Source organism: Drosophila obscura, unplaced genomic scaffold, assembly GCF_018151105.1.
Source record: "Drosophila obscura isolate BZ-5 IFL unplaced genomic scaffold, ASM1815110v1 contig_150, whole genome shotgun sequence".
Classification (NCBI taxonomy): Eukaryota; Metazoa; Arthropoda; class Insecta; order Diptera; family Drosophilidae; genus Drosophila; species Drosophila obscura.
Genome location: NW_024542736.1, coordinates 1,992,919 through 2,017,757, shown reverse-complemented (window position 1 = coordinate 2,017,757; position 24,839 = coordinate 1,992,919). Strand labels below are relative to the sequence as shown.

The 24,839-nt window shown below is 49.7% G+C and overlaps 4 protein-coding genes across 5 annotated transcripts; 2 read left to right on the top strand and 2 right to left on the bottom strand.

Annotated features, from left to right (window-relative positions):
- Positions 1–730: 730 nt before the first annotated feature.
- Positions 731–4,855, top strand: LOC111070872 (prolyl 3-hydroxylase sudestada1-like). Of its 2 annotated transcripts, XM_022361937.2 has the most exons (7): positions 731–885; positions 2,854–2,944; positions 3,045–3,184; positions 3,254–3,451; positions 3,516–3,710; positions 3,778–4,395; positions 4,467–4,855. In XM_022361937.2, exons 1-7 carry the CDS (start codon positions 831–833, stop codon positions 4,784–4,786), a joined length of 1,617 nt encoding a protein of 538 aa, XP_022217629.1. In that variant the 5' UTR covers positions 731–830; the 3' UTR covers positions 4,787–4,855. The 2 variants fall into 2 exon arrangements, with proteins under 2 accessions (XP_022217629.1, XP_022217708.1); XM_022362016.2 differs by lacking the exons at positions 2,854–2,944; positions 3,045–3,184; positions 3,254–3,451; ... (1 more) ...; positions 3,778–4,395; positions 4,467–4,855 and adding an exon at positions 1,080–2,739.
- Positions 4,856–12,488: 7,633 nt separating this feature from the next.
- On the top strand, positions 12,489–21,341 carry LOC111080219 (flocculation protein FLO11). The gene is given in 7 exon segments (XM_022375812.2): positions 12,489–12,575; positions 13,113–13,275; positions 15,456–15,679; positions 18,710–18,911; positions 18,984–19,256; positions 19,364–19,968; positions 19,970–21,341. Coding segments are annotated over 6 exon segments (2,517 nt in total). The 5' UTR covers positions 12,489–12,575; positions 13,113–13,235; the 3' UTR covers positions 21,143–21,341.
- Positions 16,771–17,796, bottom strand: LOC111081115. The gene is made up of 2 exons (XM_022377093.2): positions 17,675–17,796; positions 16,771–17,610 (listed from the first exon to the last, which is right to left on the bottom strand). The coding sequence occupies exons 1-2, from the start codon at positions 17,675–17,677 to the stop codon at positions 16,771–16,773; spliced, it is 843 nt and encodes a 280-aa protein (XP_022232785.2). The 5' UTR covers positions 17,678–17,796.
- Positions 21,342–21,605: 264 nt separating the features above from the next.
- LOC111080872 (ATP-binding cassette sub-family G member 5) lies at positions 21,606–24,617 on the bottom strand. The gene is made up of 11 exons (XM_022376751.2): positions 24,415–24,617; positions 24,196–24,304; positions 23,947–24,137; positions 23,739–23,883; positions 23,212–23,677; positions 23,036–23,153; positions 22,882–22,975; positions 22,682–22,820; positions 22,434–22,625; positions 22,179–22,365; positions 21,606–22,119 (listed from the first exon to the last, which is right to left on the bottom strand). Exons 1-11 carry the CDS (start codon positions 24,472–24,474, stop codon positions 22,006–22,008), a joined length of 1,815 nt encoding a protein of 604 aa, XP_022232443.1. The 5' UTR covers positions 24,475–24,617; the 3' UTR covers positions 21,606–22,005.
- Between the last annotated feature and the right edge of the window lie 222 nt (positions 24,618–24,839).

Genomic DNA, 24,839 nt, shown 5'->3' with positions numbered 1-24,839 from the left:
AGCATTGAATCAAAATGATGATTTTTGTGCCGTATTTTTTACGAAATTTTGACTTAAAAACCGGCGAAATATGTAAGCTATTTCCCCATGGGAATTGGGCTGCAACCTTCGAAAAGGGATTTTTTGTTCATTTTTTCAATATTTTAGGTTTGGTTAACGAATTTACTCCAAGTCTCTCCCTATTTTTTATTAGCGTACTTTCGACGCCAAATTAGCGCGCCTATACAAAGTTCTTTACAACCAGACGTAAGATACTAAACCTATGTGAAAGTACCCAAAACAAAAAAATACAAAGTTACGGAATATCAACGTCTTTGTCGTGTCCGTACCGTATATTTACGGTATATTTTGATAATGGCATGGTATATTTGGGTATATTTCTGTGGGTCAAGCGGTATATTTTATTGATAAATCTTGTGTCTGTCCTAGAGCCAAAAGATTGATAGTAGAGCAATCGATAGTTTTGAATGTTTTGAAAAATAAACCAATCGATACTATCGTAATAGTATCGGGCTCAAATAATTATTAAAAAACCATTGAAACCTAATACGAACTTGTCTATTGTACAAATTAGATGCCACCTGTCCACTTGCTTACAAATTTGTCTTCGTATTTTAGAGCAGCCAATTTAAACATATCAAAAGCGCAGCTCGATACCATCATGATAGTCGTAAAACCGTCGATAGTAGCGGACCTCGATGGTTTGACACCTCTAATTTCTTGAAATTATCCATCTCTATCGCTGCAGCTGCACAAGCCAATTTTTTTATTTTTCTTGAAAAAAACTTAAGCATTTCTTGAAATTACCCATAAGTAATTAAGGTAGCAATATGGAAACGACAAGCGTCAGCACAGTTAAAACCAAACGAAAAGATAAATCCGAAGGTAAGTGAAAGCATTTAAATCTGTCTATGCGTGAACGCGGGGTGAGGTGCGAGGTGTGCCGGCACAAAGAGTCGTGTGAATATTTCTGATAACGCGCATGGTGTGGCTTATATAGCGCGGCCCCATTAAAGTTTAAGGTATGCCTCGTGTCTGCCATGCTTAATGCAATACCATTCATTATGTTGCCCTTGCAGACGCACATGAGGAGAGGCAGAAGGAGGAGCCGCGGCCGGATCCCAGTGGCGAGCCACAGAGGAAGCTACTGCGTCTCGGCGAAACACTGGACAAACCTCTGGCCGTGCCGGAGGTGCAGCTAAATGCCGCCTATCAGCAGAAGGAGCTAACGCAGTGGTTACAGACGACATGGTCGAAGGGGGACAAGACCGTCAAAGAGGAGAAAACCGGCGCACAAGTGTTTGGTGAACCTTTCCAGATGTGCCTGCTGCCAGGCATGCTAAAGGACGGCACTAGCAAAGACCTGGTGGCCGAAATCATCGACAAAGTTACATGGTCGCGCAAGCAAATGGACCTGTACGAGTTCTACCAAAGCACAGATCTGTCCAACATGCCCCGGTGTCGGCTGCTTACAAATTTCCTGCAATTGTTGCGGAAACAAGTCCGCCCCTGGCTGGAGAAGGTCACGAACCTGAAGCTGGACTACGTGTCCGCCTCCTGCAGCATGTACACCTGCGGCGACTATTTGCTGGTGCATGACGACCTGCTCAAGGACCGACAAATAGCCTTCATCTACTATCTGTCGCCCTGGGAGGGGGCGGAGGAGTGGAGCGAGACGCAAGGCGGCAGCCTGGAGATCTTCTCCAGCGACGACCAGTGCTTTCCCCAGTTCCCAGTGCACCGCAAAATCGCCCCCAAAGATAACCAGTTTGCATTCTTCAAAGTCGGCTCGCGCTCCTTTCATCAGGTCGGCGAGGTGACGACATTCGATTACCCGCGTCTCACCATCAACGGCTGGTTTCACGGCGAAACCAACGAGGCATTCGTGCCGGACTCGATGCGCGCCTTTCCCCGCCTGAGCTACCTTCAGCCGGATAGCTCGAACAAGCCATCGTTGGGTCTTCTGCTCAATAATGTCTACCTAAAGACGGCCACGCGACGCAGCATCCAAAAGCGCATCGAGGAGAACTCGGAAATCTGCCTCTACGAATTCTTCAAACGCGAAAAGTTCGAGCTGGCTCGGGCGCAGCTCTTAAGCGACGCGGAGTCGCTGGTCTGGCGGCGTCAGGGACCGGCCAATGCACACAATTACGAGGTCATGGACCTGAGCACAGCCAGGGGAACGATCCAGGAGCTGCTGCAGCTGTTCCGCAGCAACGCCATGTTTGACCTGCTGCGCGACTTTACCGATCTGGACTTGAGTGGCGCCGATGCCGTGCGGCCCAAATGCAGCGTGGAGCTGCAGCGCTGGTCACACGGGAACTACACTGTCCTGGGCGACGGCCTGGTAAGCGAGGAGAATACCCTCGACCTGGTCTACTATCTGAATGCGGCGGAAGGAGCTGCAGTCATCACATACCTCTCACCCGACGGCGAGCTTCCCCATGAGAAGGAGAAGACGGCCTCCGAGGAGGAAGAGGACGATTCTGTTCTGCTCACCATATCGCCCGTGGACAACGCCCTGAACATTGTCTACCGCTGCGAGGGCACAACCAAGTTTACCAAATACGTGTCGCGCAATACGCCCTTGGAGAAGGGACCCGTTTTCGTTATATCCTGCAGCTACAAGGAGTAGTCGCTGCTGTTCGCGCACAACCTTCTGGGACTATATACAAACATTCGTAGCGGTCTAATGTACAGAACTAATTTACCGAATAAAAATGATGTAGAACAAAAACCTGAATATTTCCGATTTTGCTATTTGCTATTTGCTGCTCGCGCATCGCCCACCCCGCGTTGAAGAAAGCCACACACTAAATTAATTCGTACTTCTGCTTTTGATTGCCATTACAGATAAATATCGCATCGGTGCCACGATCGCCTTCATTGTAGTCATCATTGGGATTGGCGTACCGATGTGGTGGAAAACCACAACAGTCTACAGGTGAGTGAGTCATCAATGGCTCTGTGTCTGTTCTCCAGCCTGAGGCACTTTTTAAATGATCAATCAATCAATCAATCAATCAATCCTTCAATGCATTCAGAGTCTCTTTGCCATCGAAGGCCATACTGAGTTTGAGCGAGCAGCCCATCAAAACGGCTGTGCAGGTGGCCCTCTACACGCAGGGCTCCAGTCGCGTCCAGCTGCTCATCAGCGAGCTTCAAACCGCATTTAGCGATAGCGGTAAGAAGGAAGCAGGAAGCCCCACCCACCCCCCATTAGAGTGACTAATAATGTTTCGTTTCGTTGCAGAAATATGGGCCGTGGAATTTAAGCATCTGCCGCCGCCGGCCAGGGCCAATGAGGCGCATACGCCTGCAGCATTGGAGAAGCTGCTGCTGCAGGAGCATCCCCAGAGTGTGGGCGACTTTATGTTCATTGAGTGGCCCAACTTGCAGGAGGATGTACTGCTCACAACCGAACGTTCAGCTCTGATGCGCAACGATACAAGTGAGATCAGATAAATTCGATTATGCCGAAACCTGATTATAAATGAAGTTTTGAACTTTTGCAGGCGCCAATAAGCTGGCGCAGGTTCTGCACTCGAAGATCCTGCAGACTTATCGCATCAATCAAATACTCAGCACAGACGATCGACTGGGGGCCAAGTCCGAGGCAGCACAGCCCGCCTACGATGTCATTGTGTCCGTGCTGAACCCAAAGCCGCGTCTAACCCACGCCCAGTGGAACATTTCGATGGCCGTGAAGAGTGAGACTTTGTGACACTCAGCGTAGGTTCATTTCTCATTTCTCATTGCTTCGTTTCTCATTTGCAGCATATGTGGAGCCCTGGCTGGCCCAGTTGTCGGACATATCCAACTATACGGTGCGCACGCAATGGAAGTACCGTGTGTCCATCGAAGCCAATCTCAAGCAGGTGCGCGACGAGAGCAAGCTGGGTCGCCACTATGCCCTGCAGGAGGCGGATCTGCCCCACCTGCTCACCTCCATATCGCAAAACCTAAGCGCCAGCACCACCGACAAGCCGGCCATCAATCTGGTGGTCTATATTCCGCCCTGCAAGACCGCACCCCTGCACATCTACAACCGCAAGAACCAGTTGCTGACGCGGAACGGCGTGGATGCCTTTATATCGCCACCCTGGGGCGGCGTCATCATTGCCAATCCGCCGGAGAGCGTGTGCCTGGCCTATGCCAATGACGAGCAGCCGTTGCCCTACCATGTCAGCACCACGGACAACATGCAGGTGATGCTCGACCAGCTGCACAAGCTGCTCGACATCAGCAGCGAGCTTCAGTTGGAGGGCGTCAAGACGGTGGACATTGAGCAGTTGGCCCCGCGCCGCTGGGAGTACGAGGCCTATCTCAGACGCAGCGCCATTCGCCACATTACCACGGCCAGTAGAACGCTGCAGAGCCTCATTAACCTGCTGGGTAACTGCTCGAATCATCAGCACATAATCAGGCAATCAGGCAATAATCCATTCGTTTCCTCTCGCCCACAGATCAAATCAGTTATATTGTGATAAACGACGATGTGGCCGCGGCCATAACGAGCTCTTATGCCGACATTATGGCCGCCAAGGCCGCTCTACTGGAGCATCGACTGGGCGACGCTTCCGCACTGGCCAAGCGCGCATTTGTGGCCTCAGAGCGGGGCTTCTTCGATGCCAGCCTGCTGGCGCAGCTTTACTTTCCCGACGAGCAGAAGTACGCCATTTACATTCCACTCTTCCTGCCCGTGCTGGTGCCCGTGCTCAGTTCCTTCAACATGCTGCGCAAAGTGCTGCAAAACATTCGCAAGGAGAAGCAGAAGCAGCACTAAACGAGCCGCGACGAATGGTTACGACACCCAATAAAAAATACCGACTATTCTTGATATAATTTAATAATCTAGTCCGTCAAGGCCATGGCTGCCAGTTTATTTGGGTTTCATTCGGTAAAGGTCATCGTCGATCTCTTTGCGCAGGCGCTTATTGGGCGGCTTCGGCCGGCAGTAGTTGGAGTTCATGCTGTAGATGGCGACGCACACCACATAGGCAATCAAGATCCGTTTCAGCATGTTCAGACGTTCAGACGGCCGGAGATCCGGACAGAGTCCCCCCGACATACAAATGGAATTTTGATCACTGAATCCAAGGAATTTCGGGCGGCACATCATCTGAAAGTAAACTGCTTGACACCTTTTCCATTTCCAGCATACGCCCTGATACTAGTGGGCTGAGCTGCAATGGATGTCAGGGCTGACGATGGTACGCACCCCTCGGGGGCCGATCGCAGCCAGCGCAGCGCAGCGCAGCGTGTGAACGGAGCGGATAGGTCAGGTTCAGACGCAGTCGCTGCCAGATGAATGCCAAACGAACCCCCCCCCCCCAACAGATGCAAAGCCAAAGCAGCAATGCTCTTTCCTCTACCCATGTCGGAGGATAATTTCGGGTAGCAGCAAACTAGCCAGCCACAGGGATATACCCCTGCCGGGTTAGGGCTCTTGACAGTTGCACTGCAAATATACAAATGGGAGGGGGGGGGTTAGGAAAACGAAGAAGCAAATACGGGGCTGTCAAAACTCGTTAAACATGGAATTCAATTGGTAATGGGAGGGGGGTGGCGGTTGATGCAGAGGCGGGGCTTGGGCCAGGGGGAGCGGTCGGCGTCAAAACTATGCGCATTAAAAGTAAATAGTTAATTTTTAATTGCTCACGGCTCGTTGGCTCTCGGCAGACGGGGGGACAGACAAAGACATAACCGAACCGAATCTCCACAGACATACTCGTAGCCGTCGTACCCGCGTCGTACTCGTAGATATTCAACAAGTATTTGTCTCTTATTCAAAGGTTAAATATTATTTTAATGAGCCGTGCTTGTTGTCGGAGGCTATGGCTATGGCCGGGACTTTTGCTTTGGGTAGCTAGGTAGGTAGGTGGGCAGGTGGGGGAGACTACTTCAGAAAAGACAGAAACCTTTTCTCCAATGTGCGAGGCTGAGAGATGGAGAGCCAGAGCCGGAGCTACACAGCCCCAAGACCGCAAAAAGGTCAACAATGTGACTTTTAGCGATCGCCAAATGCCGCCAACTTGCCAAGTGGCTTTGTGTCATGGTTTCGGTGCCATTGTTGTGGCGTTGCCTCGTCAGGCGACAGCATATGGCGGATACGAAACCAATTCGAACCGACCCGAACCGAACTGAACCAAGCCGAGCCTGTGACGCCTACACTCTAACCCTTTGCAAGCGCTTTTTGGCCGCAAGGGCCATCATCTGCATTTCCGGCATAGATGGCCCATTAGCCCGCCGCAGAAATGCCTTTAAAATCCCATTTTCCCACACGCACTCGCTCTGGTCTGGTCCTCTCCGTCACGGCAACCGCGGCACGCACGTCAAAAATCAATTCAGCCGGAGTCAAAGTGGACGAGAGACGCGAGATGAGCCGAAGGCTAACACAATAACGAAACTAATGTTGATGCGGTTGTTAAGTATTTCCAAACACTTTGGCAGATTAAATGAGTTGGCTGAAGTGGAAAATGTGGCAGGGAAGAGCCACCATAAAGATGTTGCACCTATTGTCTGGACTGGTCTGGTCAGGTCTGGTCTGGAGGGGGCGGGAACACTCGACTGCAACAAGGCGTGTAATTAATAATTGATTGAATTTTTCCCAAACAATGAATGACAAGGGGCAGTCGAGGCGATGCTGATGGTGCGATGGCGATGGCGATTGCGATGGCGATGGCAATGTGGATGTGGATTGCGGTCTGGACAGCTGCAGACAGCAAAAGAATTGAAGAATTTTTCGCCCAAAATGGCACAAAGTACACACAATGAGCAGCCGCCGTCAAGTGGCCTGGCCCAAGGAGCTGTGGAGGCTGTTGCCAGCCAGGTGTGCCCATAAGTTGCTTTTAAGGAGCCAGCACGTAAAAGTTGCATTGCAAAATGTTTACTGCTGCAATTGTAAACACTGTTGACCATATGAGAGTGGTTGTTGTTGTTGTTGTTGTTGTTGCTGTTGTTGTTCCAGCTGCTGCATCGATGCTGATGCTGATGCACTTTTTATAGCACCATGGCATTCCCACAGCTAAGTGAAATTAATAAAAATTGCAATCAACTTGAATGCCCCTAAGCTGGATGCGAGCGTTGCACCAAAAATGTCAAATGCGTCTGCGCAATTCACATAATTTGTTTAATTAATTACGCCAACACATTTTCATTGCTGCCTATTGGGTAACACCGCTGCAGAGACGCCACAAACATCAGCTGCTGCTGCTGCTGATGCTGCTGCTGATGTGATTTTTCACATAAACTAGAAGAGAAGAAAAAAAACAGACACACTATAACTATAACAGCAATTGAAAGCCGAACGGATTTGGCAGCTTTCGAAAGATTCAACCAACGTCAAAGTGGAAGTAGATGCTGCTGCTGTTGCTGCTGCTGTTGCCTCTGCAACATTCTCAGCCAGCTCCAAGGCCATTCTGCATATGCTGCTGCTACTTGCAGCCATTTGGTGAGCGGATCGGCCAATTGCAAAGTAGCATCTAGCCGTTTCGACGAATTTCAAGTCTTCGATTCGTTTTTTATTCGTTTCGGATTTGAGTTGAGGAAGCATTGCAGCCACAAATGTTAGAAGAACAAAGTTCAGTCTCAAAATTGCCACAAGAACTGAGGAACTTCTTTGGGTTACTTGACAAAGTAGAAAACCTGTGGCTTGGAAGGGGGGGTGCATACGTAACTTATTGTGGAACAATTAAACAATTTGTTTAACAAATGCCCTGCCGCAGCTCAATAAACTGAAAGCGAATGTAAACAGCACAAGCATCGGCAACAGCATCATTGGATTCATCATCATCTTCATTTTGCAAGTGGCAGCCATGGGAAAGAGATCTCATCGGCTGTTTGGGGGTCTGGGGCTGGCTGGAAAAGTGTCGAAGCGGACAGAGCCCAAGGACGCTGGCTGGCTGCTTGGCTGGGTTATAAAACAAATAAAGCGAAATGTATTATACAAAATATTACTTACCCTTACCGCAGTTTGACATAAATGCCAATTTAAATGCTGCAAAACGCATAAATCAGCAAAAAGCCAAGTTGCCGCTGTGGCTGTTGCCGCTGTGGCTGTTGTCTCTGTTGCTGTTGTTGTCGTGTTTTTTGGCAAACAAACGATCAGCAAGTGGCGCTCCTCAAAAAACGTTTTTGTCCCAAAATGTTTCCCTGCAAAATGAAGAAGACCCCGCCGCCACAGTCAGCATTGGGCAGAGTTCAGGCAAAAGGCAATGTTGCTGCTGGGTTATGCTGCTGCTGCTGTTGTTGCTGCTGCTGCTGCTGCTGCTGGTGGGTGATGGGTGACAAAAGATGCCGTCTAATTGAATTACCATAAAATAAAAGTTGTCTTGAAAATGCGCATAATTTCAGCTTAGTGTCTAGCGCTTAGAGCTAGCATCCTGGTCAGCATTAGTAGCTATTAGCCATGCAGCTTTTGCTCTGGCGCTGGCATTTGGCATTTGGCGACTCAGAATTTAGATTCTTCTCTCTCTCTCTCTCTCTGTCTTTCTTTCCAGAAGACTCACGAACAATGTCGGTGCTTCAGCTTAGATCCAACTGCAACGCAGACCAGCGCCGACAAAGCTCATTAACATGATTACAATGGAACCCTGACTGCATAATAATTCACACATATTCCAGCAGTACGGCCAAATAATTACGAAAAGTGCATTTGTATGGGCATGCAATTAGTCACAGATACAGCAACCACCAGCACCACCACACAGTAACAAAACTACTCTTGGTGCAGCATCTGCATCTGCATCTGCTGGATTCTTTGCCGCCCCTAAACCACCTCCACCTCCATCAACGTTTCGTCTCATTCATTCCCATAATTTACCAAATATTTTTATTATTTAGTTTTTATTTCGCTTCTACCATGATCCATCTATGCAAGCATAGATACACTCGTATCTAGCAGGTACGAACGTACGAGTATGTGTTTGTCTGTGTGGCGGCATAGCAACTGCAATGTCTATAACATTTTCTCACGTTTCGTCGTGCAGATTTCGGCACAAGTTGCGCCTTGGTGTGGCACAGCCCGGCCCGGCCCGGCTCGGCTCGGTCTGACTAGCTCTGGCCTAGCCTGGGATGCGATGCGGAGGCTGTTGGTGGATGGATGGTGATAATGATGATGCTGGTGCTTATGCTGCGGCTGCTGCTGCTGGTAGTAGTGCTGGTGGTGGCGAGGCCGTTGCCTCAGCGGGGGTGGGCGGCTAATGCACATTTTATGCAAATTTCGACTGCAGTTTGTGTGTGTGTGTGTGTGTTGGCAGACTGAGGCTAGTCCACGAGTGCCAGCAAATACAATTTAGAATGCTTGACTGCATTGACTAGCGTTGGATGTGGATTAAGGCGGATTAAGTCTTTAATCTGTTTAATGGAATGTTCTCCAAATAAAGTTGTATAAGTACTTACATTCGCTTAGGTGGATTCTTAAACACATTATGTTATTATTCAATTTTATTATTTTATTTTATTTTATTATTCAAAGATAAACTTTAATAAATATAAATATGTAAACATATTACGCAGGTTTAACTTAGTGTATTCAATTTATTTAGGATAAATAAATAACGCTAAGCAATTTCAATTATTTATTCTAACCCAGCCCCGACCTAATGGAAGTTCTAACTAGAGGAAAATTCCTTGAAATACAGCGTGCCAATGGTCTACCGGGAATCTTTATAACTTTAATCGAAAACAAGTTCGTTGCTCAAGTCTTTCATTTTATTGGTTATTTTTAATGCGTCTCGACTCGCCGGATTTTTATTCAAACATGCCGCCGCATCATGGCGAATGCGTCAAATTAGCCAGGCAGACCACTCACCGACAGGCGGACAGGCAGACAGACAGACAGACAGACAGACACACATACCCACTGACTGACTGACCGACCCATTCCCCATCCTGCAAAAGCTTTCGGGTTTCGCAAGCAGCGTGGCATCCATAAAACTCTAAATTGCACAGCTGTGGCCTGCGTCTACGTCTGCGGCTGGCAGCATTTGCCACGTGCAGCCTCCCAATCCCAATCCCAGTCCCGATCCCAGCCAATGTGTAAACACATAAAATGCACACAATATATGTATGTACAGTGTACACAGTTATACCAGGTATACCTGAGGTATACACTGGTATGCAATTTCTTATTATGAGCGGCTGCCTGGCAAAAGGTTTTCCGAGTGCTGCACTTTATCAACGGGAAAATCTGCTGGCAGCCCATGCTCATTGCTGCACAATTACTCAACGACCTGGGATGGCCGTCCACCCGTCTGCCAATCTGTATGTCTGTCTACCCGTCTGCAATTCCAATTCCAGCTTCAATCCCAATCGCAATCCTCGCCAGTTGCGACTCGTTAGTGGTTGGCCTGCCGCAGTGGCTCTGCCTCGACTTCTGCTTCTGCTTCTGCTTTGGCTTCTGCCAGGCTTTTTGCATTTTTTGGCGCGTTACTTGTCGCTGCGATGGCACCAAATGCCAGGCCAAGACTCTGCTCGAAGAGAAGCGGGAGTTTGCTCAGGCGCATCTTCAGCTTAATTGAATTTTTAGTTTTGCTGTTGCCACTGCCACTGCTGCTGAGGCTGCTTCTTCTTCTGCTGCTGCTGGTGGAATGCATTTTGGGTGAATGCATTTTCCATTGGCTCCCACACGATGTGCAAATGCTTTCGGCACTTTTACTACACCATCACCAAGCATTCAGGCAGCTGGCAAAGCTTACATAATGAGTAAAAATTAAATAATTTACCTCACAAACGGATTCTTAACGAGCCGAGACAGCAGCAGCAGCACAGCGTTTCGGCGCTTCGGTCTTGTAGTTGTTTTCCGAGCACTTGTAGCTGCCAAATGAAACACCGAATTCGTGTCTTTGTCGGTGGGGAGGGGGAGAACACATTTATCAATGTCAATGCGGTGTCTATCTATTGTAAGGCCATTCGAACTGATGTGATGGGTATTTAATTGAAGGCGGTCGCTCGCTAATTAGAATCCAATCCGCTTAGCGTAGATGCTGTGTAATGCCACGCAGAAATCCATTGGGACCCATGCAGCGAACGCCTGCTAGTTCGTGTCTGGAGTCATCTCGGGTTGAGCTGGGTCATTGGACACTGGGTACTGGCACTTCCTTGTTATTGGCCTTTCCCACGCAGAGGGCAGACAGGCAGCAGATCGCGTGAGTCATTGGCACACACAGGAGTATAAACTGTGCATTTATTACGAGTATTGGGACTGGACTGGGACTGGGACTCCTCTGCCATCTCTTACACAATCACAATCAGCAGCAAATTAGAAAAATGGCAGCAGACACAGCCTCTGCCTCTGTCTCTGCCTCTGCCATATGCCATATGCCACTTCCCACCAAGTTTTTTGGTGAATGTGGCTGCCAGGTTGAAAGTCATCCAGTCGCGCAGTCGCGCAGGCTCGTCCTCCGTTTCGGTTTCACTTCCCTTCCACCAAACTCCTAAGTTGACATTTTTTGTGTGCCGCAGTCTGGCAGCTGCTTTGCATGACTTTGCCTCTGCCTTTGCCTTTGCCCTGTTTTCGGTGTCTGGAATTTTTTTTTTTTTTTGTGTGTTTTTCCGGCAGGCAACCTCAACTTTGAAATGCCAAGCTGCCAGTTCCAGGTGACAGCTTGAGGTTTTTTTGCTCGCCTTTATCTGGGCGCAGTCAAAATGCGAAATGTGGTGAATCTGCCCCATCTGGTAGCAACGCCCAAGATGCACAGATTTTTGGCCCAAAATCTGCAGGCGTGTAAATTCCCACACTGCAACAAAATGCCGCACATTGCCCCGTTCTCTGTGCCACACTCACCCATATAGACATAACCGGATTGGATTGTCGGTGGCATCGCGACTTTTGCCCCGACATGGCAGCGGCTGTGGCTGTGGCAGTGGCAGCAACAGCAACAGCAAGAGCCACAGCAGATGGGCCAGCAAATGACAAAGCCCCGCCATGACTATGACATAATACCCCAGCGGAAGATGCAACCCAAGAGACCAGGCGCTGTGCTACGTGAACTGTACGGGTACGGGTAAGGGTAAGGGTATGGATACGGGTTCGGGTACGGTTTCGGGTACGGGTGTAATTGCGGTGGGAGTGAGAGTGCGGCCAGCGCTTGCCCACAATCATGAGTTGGCCCTGCGGCTGGCTGACGTAAGTGATGATGAGTGACGACTCCTGGCAGGCAGTGTAATGGTGCAGCTGCTCTGCAGCGCTGCAACGCTGCAACGCTGCAGCAGGGCACAATGCAGACAAGTGTCATCTGGTCACACGCTGCGTATGCGTAATATGCGTTAAGCATGCATCTAGGGGACCAGACCACAAGAAGCCGCAGAACCAAAAACGAGCACGAATACCGAGTACCGAGTCGAGTCGAGTCGGGTCATACGAGACGACGAGCACGAAGATGGTTCGCTCGGTGATCTGCGGCTGCTGCCAGCGTCTCTGCCGCAGCAGCACTGTGATGGGCTCCAAGTGGTTTTTCCTTTCGCTTTCCGAAATCATTTCGCTTCGACAACGTAAACGATCCAGTCACAAATCGCGCATCGCATCGCAGCGCCCCGCTTGGCTCGCTTGGTTCGCCTGTCTCCTCCGTGCGGTTCGTACCTCTGCCTATGCATTGCCTCTCTGTTTGCCCTGTTGCAAGTGGCAGCTGTGACTCGACTCTGTGCTTTTTTTCTGCCGTTTTCTGCCCAGTCAAGTGAGGCAGACGTCGACGCCACTGCACGGCACGGCACGTCTCTCAACGTTTCGCTGCACCTTCTAAATGGCTCTTCCGTAGTTTTCGCACCTTGCGAAACCCATTTTCGTACGCATTTACATACCGTTTGAATTTGGCGAACGCAAAAGAAGAAAGAAGAAGAACCAATTTTTATTATATTTTTGGTCTTGTCGGCACCGACTCCACCGACTCATTTCCTACATGACGGACACTTTTTTGGAGAGCGGTGGTGTTAAGTTCGTGAATAGCGAAGCGAAACAAGGCGAAACGAAACGAAACGAAACGCAGCGAACATCTTGTGCGGCTTGTGGGATTTTCGCAATCCAATCCAATCAAATCAAATCAAATCGAATCCCTTCCCATACTCATGCGTTCTCTCTGGTGTTGTGTCTCTCTGTCTGTCTTGTTTTGCAGTGCGATCCATGTGCAAATCGACATTAACTAGCAGCTTAATCGCTTTGGATTACCCATTGGATATATCATACTGACTTTGGACAGAATCACTCGATTTGGATTACCCCGTAAAACTGAACCGACATGTTGAGTGTTGATTATAAAATGTTTGCCATCATTTTGGGTGAGTACAAAAACTAAACTTAAAATTAAAGTTAGGTTTATTTTTAAAGAATTTTTGGTCTAATTTATTCTGCAAATGATAGAGCAATATATATTCAAAAAGGCCTGAATTATGCATCTGAAATATAACCAAAAATTATGATCATGTGAAGTACATAAAATATCTACAGTATTTTTAGCTGTAAGCATGCTTCATCCTGCAGCTTGCCATCATTTATTATCATTACAAAAATAGCTTTAGAAAAAGTTAGAAAATGCCAGATCAAATATCGATTAGTGGGGTAACTTTCTTGTAGGCTTTTGTTTTTATTTTTCTTGGCACTTCTTTAATTGTGGCAATCGACCTTCTGCATGATCATGATTCATGAACAATCGCATATTGTGCTTGGACATCAAAGATCCCATCACATCGCAAAAAACAGAAATAATCGCATGATGCTCATTAGTTGGGTTGTCTTCAGCACATTTTTTCTGTTTCAAATAGAAATGATGGGCTGCCGCTGCCCCTGCCGCTGCTGCTGGTTCAAGGTCCATTGATCGCGAAAGAAATTAATGGGATTCAATGAGTTTCATATCGATCACATTCGAAATCAAATGTAATTTGTTGGCCAGCTGCCGCAGCAGGGCGAAACGAAGACAAGGCTGAGAAATGGCAATTATGGCTAAGAGTAGGTCATCTGCATAATTACCGCATTGTAAATTATCTTATTACCAACCGCTCGCAGCAGCAGCACTGAAAGGGAGGAGCAGATGGAGATAGATGATTGGAGGAGAGTGGATTGGGACAACGCCCAAAAAACGGAAGCTTGAGGGGGGACTCCAGCGTGCGACTCACTCCACTTGACTGCGCTTCGAGCGCTTTCCGATTTGTAGGGGCAGTCAGCAACCAAATTAGAGATTCACTCATTCCCACAAAAGCAATTGAAATCGGAATCGAACAATCTGCATTTTGGGTTAAAGGAAACACAAAAGAGCTGCTGCCCCTTCAGTCCAGTCATAGTTCACTGCCACACAATGGGTGGAGGAGGCGGGTTGGAGGGGTTGGCAAGCTGCAATTGAAATTCATTTGAATTTGAATTAAATGCGAATCAGAGTCGAGTCGCGTCGCGTCGCGTCGGGTTGCTGCACAGCGTCGTCGTCTTTCTTCTTGAGCCATCCAGCTAGGCTGGATAGTTGGTTTTCTCTTTTTTGTTGTTTTGGTTTTTGGGTTTTGGGTTTTCTTTATCTGTTTTTCCCTATTTTTTTTTTTTCTGTGGCTGTGGCATGATGAATGGGGCGCACTGCGGCATTATGCAACCTGTGAGTGCAATTTGTGCCCTGGCGGTGCCGGGCCAGACCAACCGAAAAGCCACCGATGCTGGCTGCAGCTGCAGTTAAAAATTGCAATTACAATCTGCCTTAATTGCTCATCTTCCGCTGGCGTTGGCCAAGAACAGAAGCTGCCACATTACGTACAAATAGAAAACAAACTACTCGGCGATACAGTCCGAGACAGATACATGATGATACATGATGGGTGTGATGGCAATTAGGAGGAGTCACGGGTTTAATTAGCTTTTAATGTACGACGCAGGTACGACAAGGCACACTGCGATATGTGCCATGAAAGTGATTGACTTGGCATTTTAATTGAACGACCCTCATGAGCAGAGTGGATCCACACAGATCCGTTTTTGGTGGCTAATTTGACAGCTGGACTGACCCCAGCGAGCACACACACACACACACACACATATCGCTGTGGGAATGCGGCGTCTTGTTTAGCCGTTTGACTGAAATGACCGAAATGTTAATGATGTCTCTCGGTATCAGAAATACCAATCAATGGACCCAAAATAAATAAATAAAAAAAAGCAGACAGGCACACGCAGAACCATGTTGGAGGCTGGTTGGTGGCTCGCTCAGCTCAGCTCAGCTCAGCCTTGGACCGCCACAAGTGCTTGCTGCGGCACACATAAATCATGAGCTCGTCTCGAGATTGCGCTGGCATCATGTAAGCGAAAGTGATGCGAGCCCCGGCCACACTGAAGGTCACTCGTCCACTGGTCAGCATCAGCACCAGCAACAGCTCCAGCTCCAGCCTCGGTTTCAGGCTGAGCACCAATTCTAGCACTACTTGAGTTTCCATTTGAAGACGCACAAGCCTAACCAGATCACGATTTCTGTTTCTGAATCTTGCAGCAACGACAGCGGCGACACTTTGCAGCAGCTTCGGCATCGGCCAGGCACAGTTGCTCGACGAGGACGATGACTTGGCTTTCGGCAGGCCCTGGCCCACGTACAGTCTGCAGAATATGCCGAAGACGCAGTTCACCTGCCACGACAAGATACTCGGCGGCTACTATGCGGATCCCGAGACCCAGTGCCAGATGTTCCATGTGTGCGTGAAGCTTCCCGGAATCGGGGTAAGTGTTGTCTCCTCTTGCAAGTGCAACAGCCTGCGATTAAGGCGGCAGCAGCCGAGTCAGCTAAAAGAAATGCCATGCCCAAGCCACAACGAATGGTAAAGGCTCTTTGGTTAGGCTACCCTTTTGGATCCGTTTGACATTTAAGCCGCTTGGTTCTAGTGCCACAGATTCTGTGCTCCTTTGGGGCCTTACTTTGTTCTAAACTTAGATTCAAGTTCCCCCCCATGCAATGTTCAGAGTAGGAAAACGAAAGACTTGGGAAACGAACTTGCAGGCGCTCGTTGAGATCTCTGGCTCGAACCCCGCGCGATGTGCTGTCTCTGTGTCAAAGTGCCAGCTAAATGGCAAAGTTGCACAGCGAGGCTGGCAGCAGAAGCAGCAGCAGGAGGAGAATGTGTGATGGGGCTTCGTGACTGGCCTCTGCCGGATGATACTTAGACCTGAAGAAGACTTTGCTGTGCAGCGCTTGGATCGGATCGGATCGGTGACCTTTAAGTGTGGGTTTTCTGTTCGTTTCTTTATTGCATGCTTCGAGTTGTTTTCCACTCTTCCCTGACTACAGCTGCTCCGTCTGCTGCTGCTGCTGCTGCAGCTGGACCAGCTGCCGTTCGTGGCTGCTTTTCATCTCCTTGCAGTAGCTGTCGAGCATTTCGGACAGTTGCTGCTTGCGCTGCAGCTCATGCGCCTGGAAGACCTGGCTCTGATCCTGCCACAGTTGATTGAACCTCTCCGTGTACTGCTCCAGCTTCTGCCGGAAGGAGATCTTCTGCTGCAGCAGCTCCTCGTTGACCCTGATTAGTTCGCCATTCAGTTGGCTCACCATTTCGTCCCTTTTCTGCAGCTCCTTTTGCTGTTGCTGATTCTTGTGGGCCAGCAGCTCCACTCTCGACTGCAGCTGCTGCAGCTCTTCAACTGTCAGCTCTGCCTCCCATCGGATTTGCTGCAATTTCTGTGTGGACACAGGCACAATGTCCTTGTCCTTGTCCTTGTCCTGGTCCTGCCAGTCCACCTGCTTCGTCCCTAGGGCCGTGTCGCTGCTGCTGCACTCGTTATATTCCTCGGAATCGCTCTCCAGCGCATCCATCATCTCATACAGCTGCAGCTTTCTCCTCACTGCTGGTCCATAGCTCGAGGCTGAGCACCTTCTCCTTGAGGCAGCGATACTTCGTTTGCTCCTGTCTGTACAGGGCCTTCCACACCTCGGCGGATGGCTCGTGCTCTAGTGCTGGAGAGCAGGGCGGCGCCATCAGCGATGTGTGGAACACCGGAGCTTCTGTGTAGTTGATCACCACAGTGCTGTCGACACTGTCCAGCACCTCCTGGAGCAGCCGGTTCAAGTTGATGTTGTGGTATCGCATGTGGGACTTGGGGCTGCGGGACAGCGCCTTGAACAGTTTCAGCAGCGCGCCCATGGACGTGCTGGTGTCGTCGCGCCACGGCTCCGCCGTGGCACTCTTCAGGTGTATGAACTGCAGTTTTCCGTAGACTTTTCTCGACTGATCGATATTCGTTTGCCGCACGTTGAGCGTGAAGAGCACACGGCTCTGCGGCAGGCGCCGCATCACCCGCTCAATGTAGGCATAGACATCCCCGGTGGCTGCCACAAAGTGCTGCTTGGACGGCCTATGGTCCTGCCCCTCCATGTCGCCCGTGGACTCTGGACGCTCGCCATTGAGCTCAACGTGCCGGACGGATATGTTGACCTCCATGGTCAGCTCCAGAGTGTAGACGTGCCGGAACAAATCGCCAAAGATGCGCGCCATCACATCGTTCTCGTCGCTGCCGTAGTCCATTCGCTCGCCGTAGTTGATGATGGTGCTGGTGCTGCCGCCGAGCACCGGATCCACCACCTCGGACACCGCCTCCTCCCAGACATCGCGCTGCATCTGGCTGATGGAATGCAGCTTGCGAAACAGATAGACCTTTACCTGGGCACAGGAGTTGCCATTGTCAGTTGCTGTTGCTGTTGCAGTTGAAGTTCGAGCCGCTTACCATTCTTTTAATCAGCCGCCAGTACAAACGTGTTTCCTTTTTTATTTTCTATTTTGTTTTGTGTGTTTTTTCGAGTACGCTGGAGTGTGTTGTATTTTATTGAAGACTTTGACTATTTTGTATACATATGGATTTTGAACTGATTGTCAATTAGCCAACTGGGTTGTGTGTGTTGTGTGCACAATGGAGTGGAGGCCCCCGCCGAACGGCATCGAGAACCAGACCGAGAACGTTCACTTCTTCGCGGCATCATCGTCACCTGGGACCCCGGGGCCACTGTGGGCCACTGCAAAATGTCAAGTGGCAGCGTTGCAAATGCCAAAGTTTGTGGCAGGCAACCTGATACCAGGCATGGAGCTGGGGGCCACTGTGGCATTATCATTCGCCGCACAAGGAAGCATCTGATTGGATGTGTGAATGCCTACAGTAGCTGGGCCAAAGTGGCTTCAATTACGAGCAGCTTACACTGGGAGAAAAAAACGTTAAATAGAAACTAGTTTGCCACGAGATTTTCCCTCGAAGAGTAAGCAATAAAAGGCCCAAGGCTCTTCGCTGCTTGACTTGAGTTTTCGCTGGTAAGGATTGTCTTTTTTGTTCCTGTTGTGGCACTCACAAATTCAAGAGGCGTCTAATCTATGTACATCTGTGTCCCATGATCATTCTTCTGTATCAAATATGCTTAAATTTCAGCCTTCAGAAAAAGCTTCCTGCTTTAAATTCCCATTTAATCGAACAGCTCTCAATTTGCTCTTTCGTTGGCAATTACTTAATTTTTTTTTTTCCGCGGTGTAGTTTAGTTTTCTGCCAGTTTGAATTACCTGAATTTGTGGCTTGGCTGCGAGCCCCAATTGTGGCTGCTGCTGTGGCGGCTGCTGCTGCCTTGGTCTTGGCTCTAATGCTTTGGCTGAAAATTGAATCCATTTATAACATTGAATTTTGCATGTTGCTCTGGTTATCTGGTGGTGCTGTGTTTTGATGATGATTTCGCTGTGTGTGCAGCTCGTACATCGAAGAGTTAATCCGTTTGTCCAACAGGTGCAGGACTATCGCTTCCTCTGCCCCAACACGACGGCCTTCGACCAGGAGCTGCAGATCTGCGCCAACTGGGCGGACGTGGACTGTGACAAGGCCACCTCCTTCTACGACAATAATAACCTAAACGATTTGTATCGCGATGGCGATGGCAAGGGCGCCAACGAGGAGGAGGCCACCTTCCATCTGCAGCGTGCCGAAACAGGTAAGCGACTCCCAGGGCTTTCTTCAGCAATTAAATTTAATTTCAATGGGGGGCCGCCTCGTGTAATTGCAGGCGATGTCCGTCGATCTAAGGAGAATAGTCGCGGCGAGCAGAAGTCACGCCCGCGACACAATTATGCCAGCTCCAGCTCCAGCTCCAGTTCGAGTTCGAGTTCCAGTCCCAATTTGGAGATCACGCAATCCACCAAGCGACCCATTTCCAGCTATTACACGCCGACAACAGCGAGCAGCAGCAGCAGCCCGACCACGAGCAGAAGCACCACCACCAGCACGACGGAGCGCAGCTATTACAGCAACAACAACAACAACAACGATGACTCAAAGCGTAAGCCAGCAACAACAACAACAACACTGCTAGACAATGGAATCTTCAGATTTATTACTCGAATTAATCACGCTCTTGTCTCTACTCCACTCCACTCCACTCCACAGAAGACTTTGATGATATCTTCAAGGGTTCCCATAGCTCGCACTTCTTCTCGAACCGCCACGGCGGGCGCGAGTACGATGAGGAATCATCGTCGTCGACGGGAGTGCGACCGAAGCCCAACGATTTCAGCGATTACAATCGCAAGACCACGGAGGCGTCCAGCAAGTCGCGAGTCACGCCCACCCGGGGACAGCGCCCCACTGGCAGCAGCACCACCGCCGCTCCGACCACCAGCAGCAGCAGCACCAGCAGCAAGTCGCTGAAGAAGATCACGCTGCATGCCTCATTCAACACGGACTTTCTGGACTATTCGCCACAGAGCAGGACGACGACCACGCCCAGACCCAGCAGCAGCATCACCAGCCGCTTCAGCTTCGGCGTGAACGACTACCAGACGCAGGAGCGCATCCAGCCCACCACCTACAATCCGAACAGTGGCGCCTATCGCTTCAAGAGCACGCCGCCGCCGCCCAAGTACACGGAGCAGCCATCGAGCTCCACCAAGCTGACGGGCAAGAATGTGCAGGACTTCGACAAGGAGACCACCAAGCGGAACAAGCCCACGGTAGCGGCGGCACGCAAACAGAAGCTGGGACCCCAGGAGTCCAAACTACATAAACCACAACGAGTTCGTCGACGTGCCCAAAGGCCCAAGGGTGCAGCAGCCGCAACCCTTCCAGGCCACGCAGAACAAGCTGGAGCCGCACTATCAGCGCCCCAAGCCGCAACAGTTGTCCCGAGTGGGCAGCCAGGAGCCGGCGCCCTTCAAGGCATCCGCCAGCTCGGGGCCCAGTGCGAAGCCGCGCTCGTTTACCAGCCGCGGCAGCATCACCTACAAGGCCACCACCGAACGGTATCCGGATGATGAGCTGCACTTCCGCACCACGGCGGCCAGTGCCGGTGCCCAGTCATCAGCTGCTGCTGCTGTGAAGAAGGTTACGCATGCGCCCAAGGACACATTCACGCCGACCACCTTCAAGCCCACAACCTACAAGAAGCCCTACGAGCAGAACTTCTATCAGGCACAGCAGACACAGCGGCCCAGTCAGAGTACAACGAAGAAGGCATCGACGGTGGCCGGAGCACTGCCCACCACAGCCAATCCGTACTACAATGTGGACGAGGATGATGGCCAGTACCATCCGGAGCTGTATGAGAACGATTTCCCACGCAATCGCTTCAATTTCCTGCGCACCCGATCCTCCAGCTCCAGCTCCACAAGAACAACCACTCCGAGTGCGCCGCCATCCAGCAGGCAGCCGCATGGCTTCCAGCAGGCACACAGCCATCCGAGGAGCCAACAGCAGAGGGAGCGCGAGTCGGACCTCAGCGATGAGGAAGAAGAGATCTTCAAGACGGCCCAGTCGCTGAACTTTGGCGCTGCCAGCATCAACAAGCTGCGGGCGGACATCTACAAGGCGGAGAAGACGTCGCAGCAGTACAACTCTCAGTACAGTCCGCAGTTAGCGCCATCTAGTCCGAAGACAACCGCCCAGACCACCAGCAGGCCGACGACTCACAGCAGCAGCAGCAGCAGCAGCACCGCCCAATTGACCAGCACCACCTCGACCACCACAAGCACCACGACCAGGCGACCAAGCACAACGAAGACGACGACCACAACGAGCACAACAAGTGCACCCGTGGAGGCGAAGAAATCGGCCAGGAGCAAAAAGGAGAAGCAGCTGGACAAGAAGGACAGGCCAGCCGGCAAGCGGCAGCGGCCACCGTATGCGGACGAGGACACCAGCTACGACTATGCCTACTACGACACGGACTGAGCGCTACAGCCGCTGCTCTGGTCTGGCCCCAGCACTCCAACTAACTATTTACACAACTGTACCTTTAAATCCATTTTGCACTCACTGCCTTGACCATTAACTACTAAACTATTCATAGCGTAAACGATCCATATCCATATCCATTCCTTTTTTCAGTCTCATTTTTCTGTATAGGTGCCACAGTATTTTCAAGATCACAATCACAATCACAGCTCTAGCAGCAGCTCCGCTCCGGTTCCGCCTGCACTCGCTCGCATTATCTTTCATGTGCATATCATATCGAATCGAATAATATCGAACCTGCTTAGCACCCATTAACACTCGCGTACATTCATTCAATCAGATTTCAGATTCAGATTCAAGATGCGTTCTAATGAATTTCCATGCGTGTATCTAGTTATTTAAATAAAAAGTATATGTTTAGTCGTTAGACAATTGTTAAAATGAAAAAATGAAGCAAATCGGAAGCCAAAATTGTATCGAAGAGCGGCTGATTTTGTACTTGTTGTGTAATATTCAATGAATTCACTACATAATTGTATTAACTTTAAGGTTTCTTGTAAATAAAATGATATGTAACTCATAAAAATCGAATATTATTTGGCGCCAAAATGTTTTGATCTCGATATGGCGTTGCGATGCTTTTTAAATAGTGCTATCGATTAGTACTCACTTCGAGTAGCGATATGCATTTGCATCTGTAATATCGATACTTGCCACGATCGATACTACAAAGTATCGATGTTCACCCGCCAATTTCTTATGATTTTAGTTTTTATGTGGTTTTTATGTTGGAAATAAGCTTAAAATAAATAAAGTTAGTCATGTTGTGCAGTTTCACTAATCGCCGGACTCCGATGTACTCAGTCCTTGAACTTTTGTCGCACACAGCGCGGCATGGGGAACAAATACACGAGCATATTGAAGGCAGCCAGGCCCACGGCAAACGCACAGGATGCAGCCACATCAATTGTCTCCTGTAAGTATTGTAGGTTGATTAAATGTTGCTTGGGATATTATAATGTGTATAAATTACATCTGGATGTGGCAAGCCCAGACGCTCGTGCATAAAGTCCGTTGGCTTGGGGCAAATGACGGAGGCAGTCGGCGTACAATTCAACTTTCGCGTTTGGAAGGCGATGCTGTGCAGCAGGGAGGATGCGTAGCGCGTGTGTGTGCCCTTTGTGTTGTCCTGCAGCCAGGGCTGAAGGCCCTTGAAGGAGCTGTAAAGAAAAACCATAAAAACTCTCAAATATATCCCCAATTGATCTCGTGGGATTGTGCTACCCACCGCACTGTGCCGCTGGCCAGGGCAACGCTGATGACCAGCGCATAGGTCACCGCGATGGCTGCATTGAAGGGCACCTTGACGACCAGCAGAAAGGCAATTGTCAGCTGTTCGGCGAGCACGAAACTGGACCAAAGTGCCACAAGCAGATAGGCAAATACAATGCCGTTGTTGTACTTCAAATCCAGCAGCAATCTACGGTTAGGAAAGCTTTTAGTTTGGAACTTATCTCATGTTTCAGTGGCACCTACGGATAGACCACACAGCTGGCAATGACCGCAGATACTGCAGAGAAAGGAATGGAGACGGCATTGTAGGCTATGAGGAGTGTGGTGCCGGAGTAGAGGCCCTCTGGTGTGTCCTGTGAGAGCTTCTTGCGCCAAACGGGAACTGCAAGCGATTCAACAAAGAACTTTAAACGCGAATCTTTATGGATTAAACTTGAACCTACATAGAGTTATGGTAGTGAGGATACCGCAGCCATAGGACAAGCCCAATATATTCAGAATCATTCCATTTCTGGTGAAGAAGCCATGTGCATCATCCTGGGAAGCACATACGTTAAGTTACAGAACTACAAGTGTATGGTGCAGCTGATTACTTACCCCCACATTTGTATAGAAAGCCCAGAGTATGCTCATGGCTATGGGTAGCAGTAGCAGTCGAAGGAAAAGCGTCTTCATGCCAACCAGACCGCACGAGAAGGTAGATGCCAGCAGTTTCCTAAGCAAAACAAACACAAATTACCAACTAAAAGGTTGTGTTGCGGCTCCGCACTTACAAGTACAGCATAACCCAGACTTTAAGCTCGCCCGGCTTGCCGTAGGCCAGCGGCACCTTGCCCGATCCCATGTTATTCAAAGGCGCATCAGAGATGGGCGTCTCTCTGGAGAATCTTTCCACAAGCGCCTCAATCTGCTGGCTGGACTCCAAGAACCGATCGCGGCTGCGACGATCCACCGTGGACAGGCAGAGATAATACATGAGGGGATTCTCCAGCTGGGGGCAGGGAAAACCAATGCCATGAAAGTATTCCAGCATGGCGCGAGTGCCGCCAGAGTAGACAACGCCGCCCAGGCACAGAAACAGAGCTCGATCCAAGAATGGGAACACATCGGAGCGGGGCTTCTCCAGCGACAGCAAAATCCCACAACCAGTTTTCTTGGCCGTGTTGGATAGAATGGATATCAGCAGATAGGCGCTCAGGGGATCCAGTCCATGCGTGGGCTCATCCAGCAGCAGCATGACTACGCGGGGGAAAGTCACGTGGTTAAGGACACTCATTTCGGGGGGCGTGATCGGACTCACCAGGATCTCTGACCAGTTGTATGCCAATGGCCAGGCGTCTCGCCTCGCTGATGTTCAGGTACTCCACACGCTTGTGGGCCACCTGCGACAGGGCCAAATCAGCCAGCACTTGTCGCACCTTGGAACTCTTCAGATAGCCACTCAGCTGCATCGGATACCATAATTATTTGATGTCTCTGTGGGAATGGTGGAATGATGGAACACTCACAATCGTTGGCGTGTAGTGAAGCGTCTGGGCCACCGTCAGGCCGGGCACAAAGGTGCAGGATTGTGTCACATAGCCGCAGCGTTGCTGGAACAAGGCCTTGGACAACGGCGATCCATTCAGCAGCACCTGACCGCGTGTGGCTCCATCGGCGCGCCTCGAAATGACATCCAACAAGGCCCGCTTTCCACTGCCTGAAAACAAATTAAAAAATGTAATTCGGGACAACTTTTCGCTGATCTATTAGTTTACCCTTAGAGCCCAGTATGGCCATCACCTCGCCACTGTGGACGGTGAGGTTGACGCCTTTGAGCACCAGCGCCGAATTGCCGGCTCCATTGAAGCAGCCGCCGCCATCCACCTGTTTTGGGAGAACAAAAAACAAAACAAAACAAAAACAAAAGACTGTCATTGGAAGTGTAAAGTGCTCTGGGGGTGGAATTGGCGTTCCAGTGGTGTGGGTGCACTTGCCTCGGTGGTGTGGAATATGTTGTGCGCTTCCAGTACGTAATCGCTTCCAATCATTTTCATAGCCAAGCCACCACAGCAACAGAAAGAGCAACAACGGTTTGTTTGTTTCTTGTTCTCCTGCTCTATGCCTCACACGCTGTCCGTAGTTCAAGAGCAGCTCAAAAACAAATGGCCCAAAACTGTTAGATGGCTGTGCGCTCTCTCTCTCGCTGGAATGAAGGAAGAGAGAGCAGAGAGAGATGGTGAGTAAAATAAAAGAAGCGAGGCAGAGAGCGAAAAGTATTCTAAAATCACTTTCATACAACAAAAAAACTTTGAAATTCCATTAGCAGTTAATATTTAATAATCTATTTGGGGTTTTAATAATATTCTTTGATTTATTACATATTTTTTGTTAAGAAAAAAAAAACACTTGAATAAAACAG

What these genes read in the sequence shown, in the direction of transcription:
- LOC111080872 (XM_022376751.2), bottom strand. Translation starts at nt 24,474, where the DNA reads ATGAAAATGATTGGAAGCGATTACGTACTGGAAGCGCACAACATATTC. An exon ending in GGCCATACTGGGCTCTAAGG is followed by an intron (nt 24,138 to 24,195) that starts GTAAACTAATAG and finishes ATTTGTTTTCAG; the next exon opens with GCAGTGGAAAGCGGGCCTTG. An exon ending in CTGGCCAGCGGCACAGTGCG is followed by an intron (nt 22,366 to 22,433) that starts GTGGGTAGCACA and finishes TTTTCTTTACAG; the next exon opens with CTCCTTCAAGGGCCTTCAGC.
- LOC111070872 (XM_022361937.2), top strand. Translation starts at nt 831, where the DNA reads ATGGAAACGACAAGCGTCAGCACAGTTAAAACCAAACGAAAAGATAAA. An exon ending in ACGAAAAGATAAATCCGAAG is followed by an intron (nt 886 to 2,853) that starts GTAAGTGAAAGC and finishes TTGCCATTACAG; the next exon opens with ATAAATATCGCATCGGTGCC. An exon ending in AACCGCATTTAGCGATAGCG is followed by an intron (nt 3,185 to 3,253) that starts GTAAGAAGGAAG and finishes GTTTCGTTGCAG; the next exon opens with AAATATGGGCCGTGGAATTT.